Source organism: Sesamum indicum, linkage group LG5, assembly GCF_000512975.1.
Source record: "Sesamum indicum cultivar Zhongzhi No. 13 linkage group LG5, S_indicum_v1.0, whole genome shotgun sequence".
Classification (NCBI taxonomy): Eukaryota; Viridiplantae; Streptophyta; class Magnoliopsida; order Lamiales; family Pedaliaceae; genus Sesamum; species Sesamum indicum.
This window is the reverse complement of record NC_026149.1, coordinates 12288304-12289092: the sequence shown is the minus strand read 5'-3', so window position 1 is coordinate 12289092 and position 789 is coordinate 12288304. Positions and strand designations below refer to the sequence as shown.

Genomic DNA, 789 nt, shown 5'->3' with positions numbered 1-789 from the left:
CCTGCCATAGATTTGGGCCTTCTTTCCTAACTATCTGCAAAAAGAAAAGTCAAATTGATACCAACCATTGAAAAAGGAGGCATGTGCTTCAGAAAAGTTTGGGGACAAAATGATGAAGAACCTCAGCAACAAGAGCAGCTGTCTGACTTTTCAAAGCCCATTCTTCAGAAGGGTTTGCAATTTCAGACATCAAATCAACTGCTAAATTCGCGAATTTCCTTCGCTCCACAGGACTTAACTGGTCCCACCGCAACCGCACCAGATGCTGAAAAGGACACGCTTGAGGAAATGTTATTATCCCTATAGATCATTCAAACTATAGCTACATATTGATTGCATGTATTTTACCTTGGCAAACATAAAATGTGCCATAAACACAAGAGATAAACAGACAAAAAGAGAAGTATCAACATACAGCAATTATAACACGAGAAGATACTTTGTGTTGCCAAGATCTTACATATGGTACCTAAGCTGCCCCATACTGCTACTTATTAAGTGAGACTAGCCCTCGGAAAGAAGCATGGACCACAAATTCCCTTTTATATAGGATGTGCTGCAATTGAAGTATGAGAATACTCCTTGTTCCACATCAGTTATGAAAGAACTATGTGGTTGGCTTTGTCAGCACCTGTGTTCCTTATTGACCAACTACTTTTGACAGTAATAAACTGACTTGGGGTCCTTGCACTCACAATTCATCTTTCATTAACTTGTAACCCATCATTGCAATTTGCAGGCAAATCACCTATTCATGTGCAGCAAAAGATTGGGCGCAAGCTATTCTCA

At 39.8% G+C, this 789-nt stretch overlaps 1 protein-coding gene across 1 annotated transcript in view; it reads right to left on the bottom strand.

The window, feature by feature from the left end:
• The window catches only part of LOC105162443 (protein HASTY 1), a gene marked incomplete in the record, with an annotated part of 19996 nt that overhangs the window by 14798 nt on the left and 4409 nt on the right, over positions 1-789 (bottom strand). Inside the window, 2 exon segments of the mRNA XM_011080452.2 lie at positions 1-34; positions 122-265. Coding sequence (XP_011078754.1) covers positions 1-34; positions 122-265 — 178 coding nt within the window.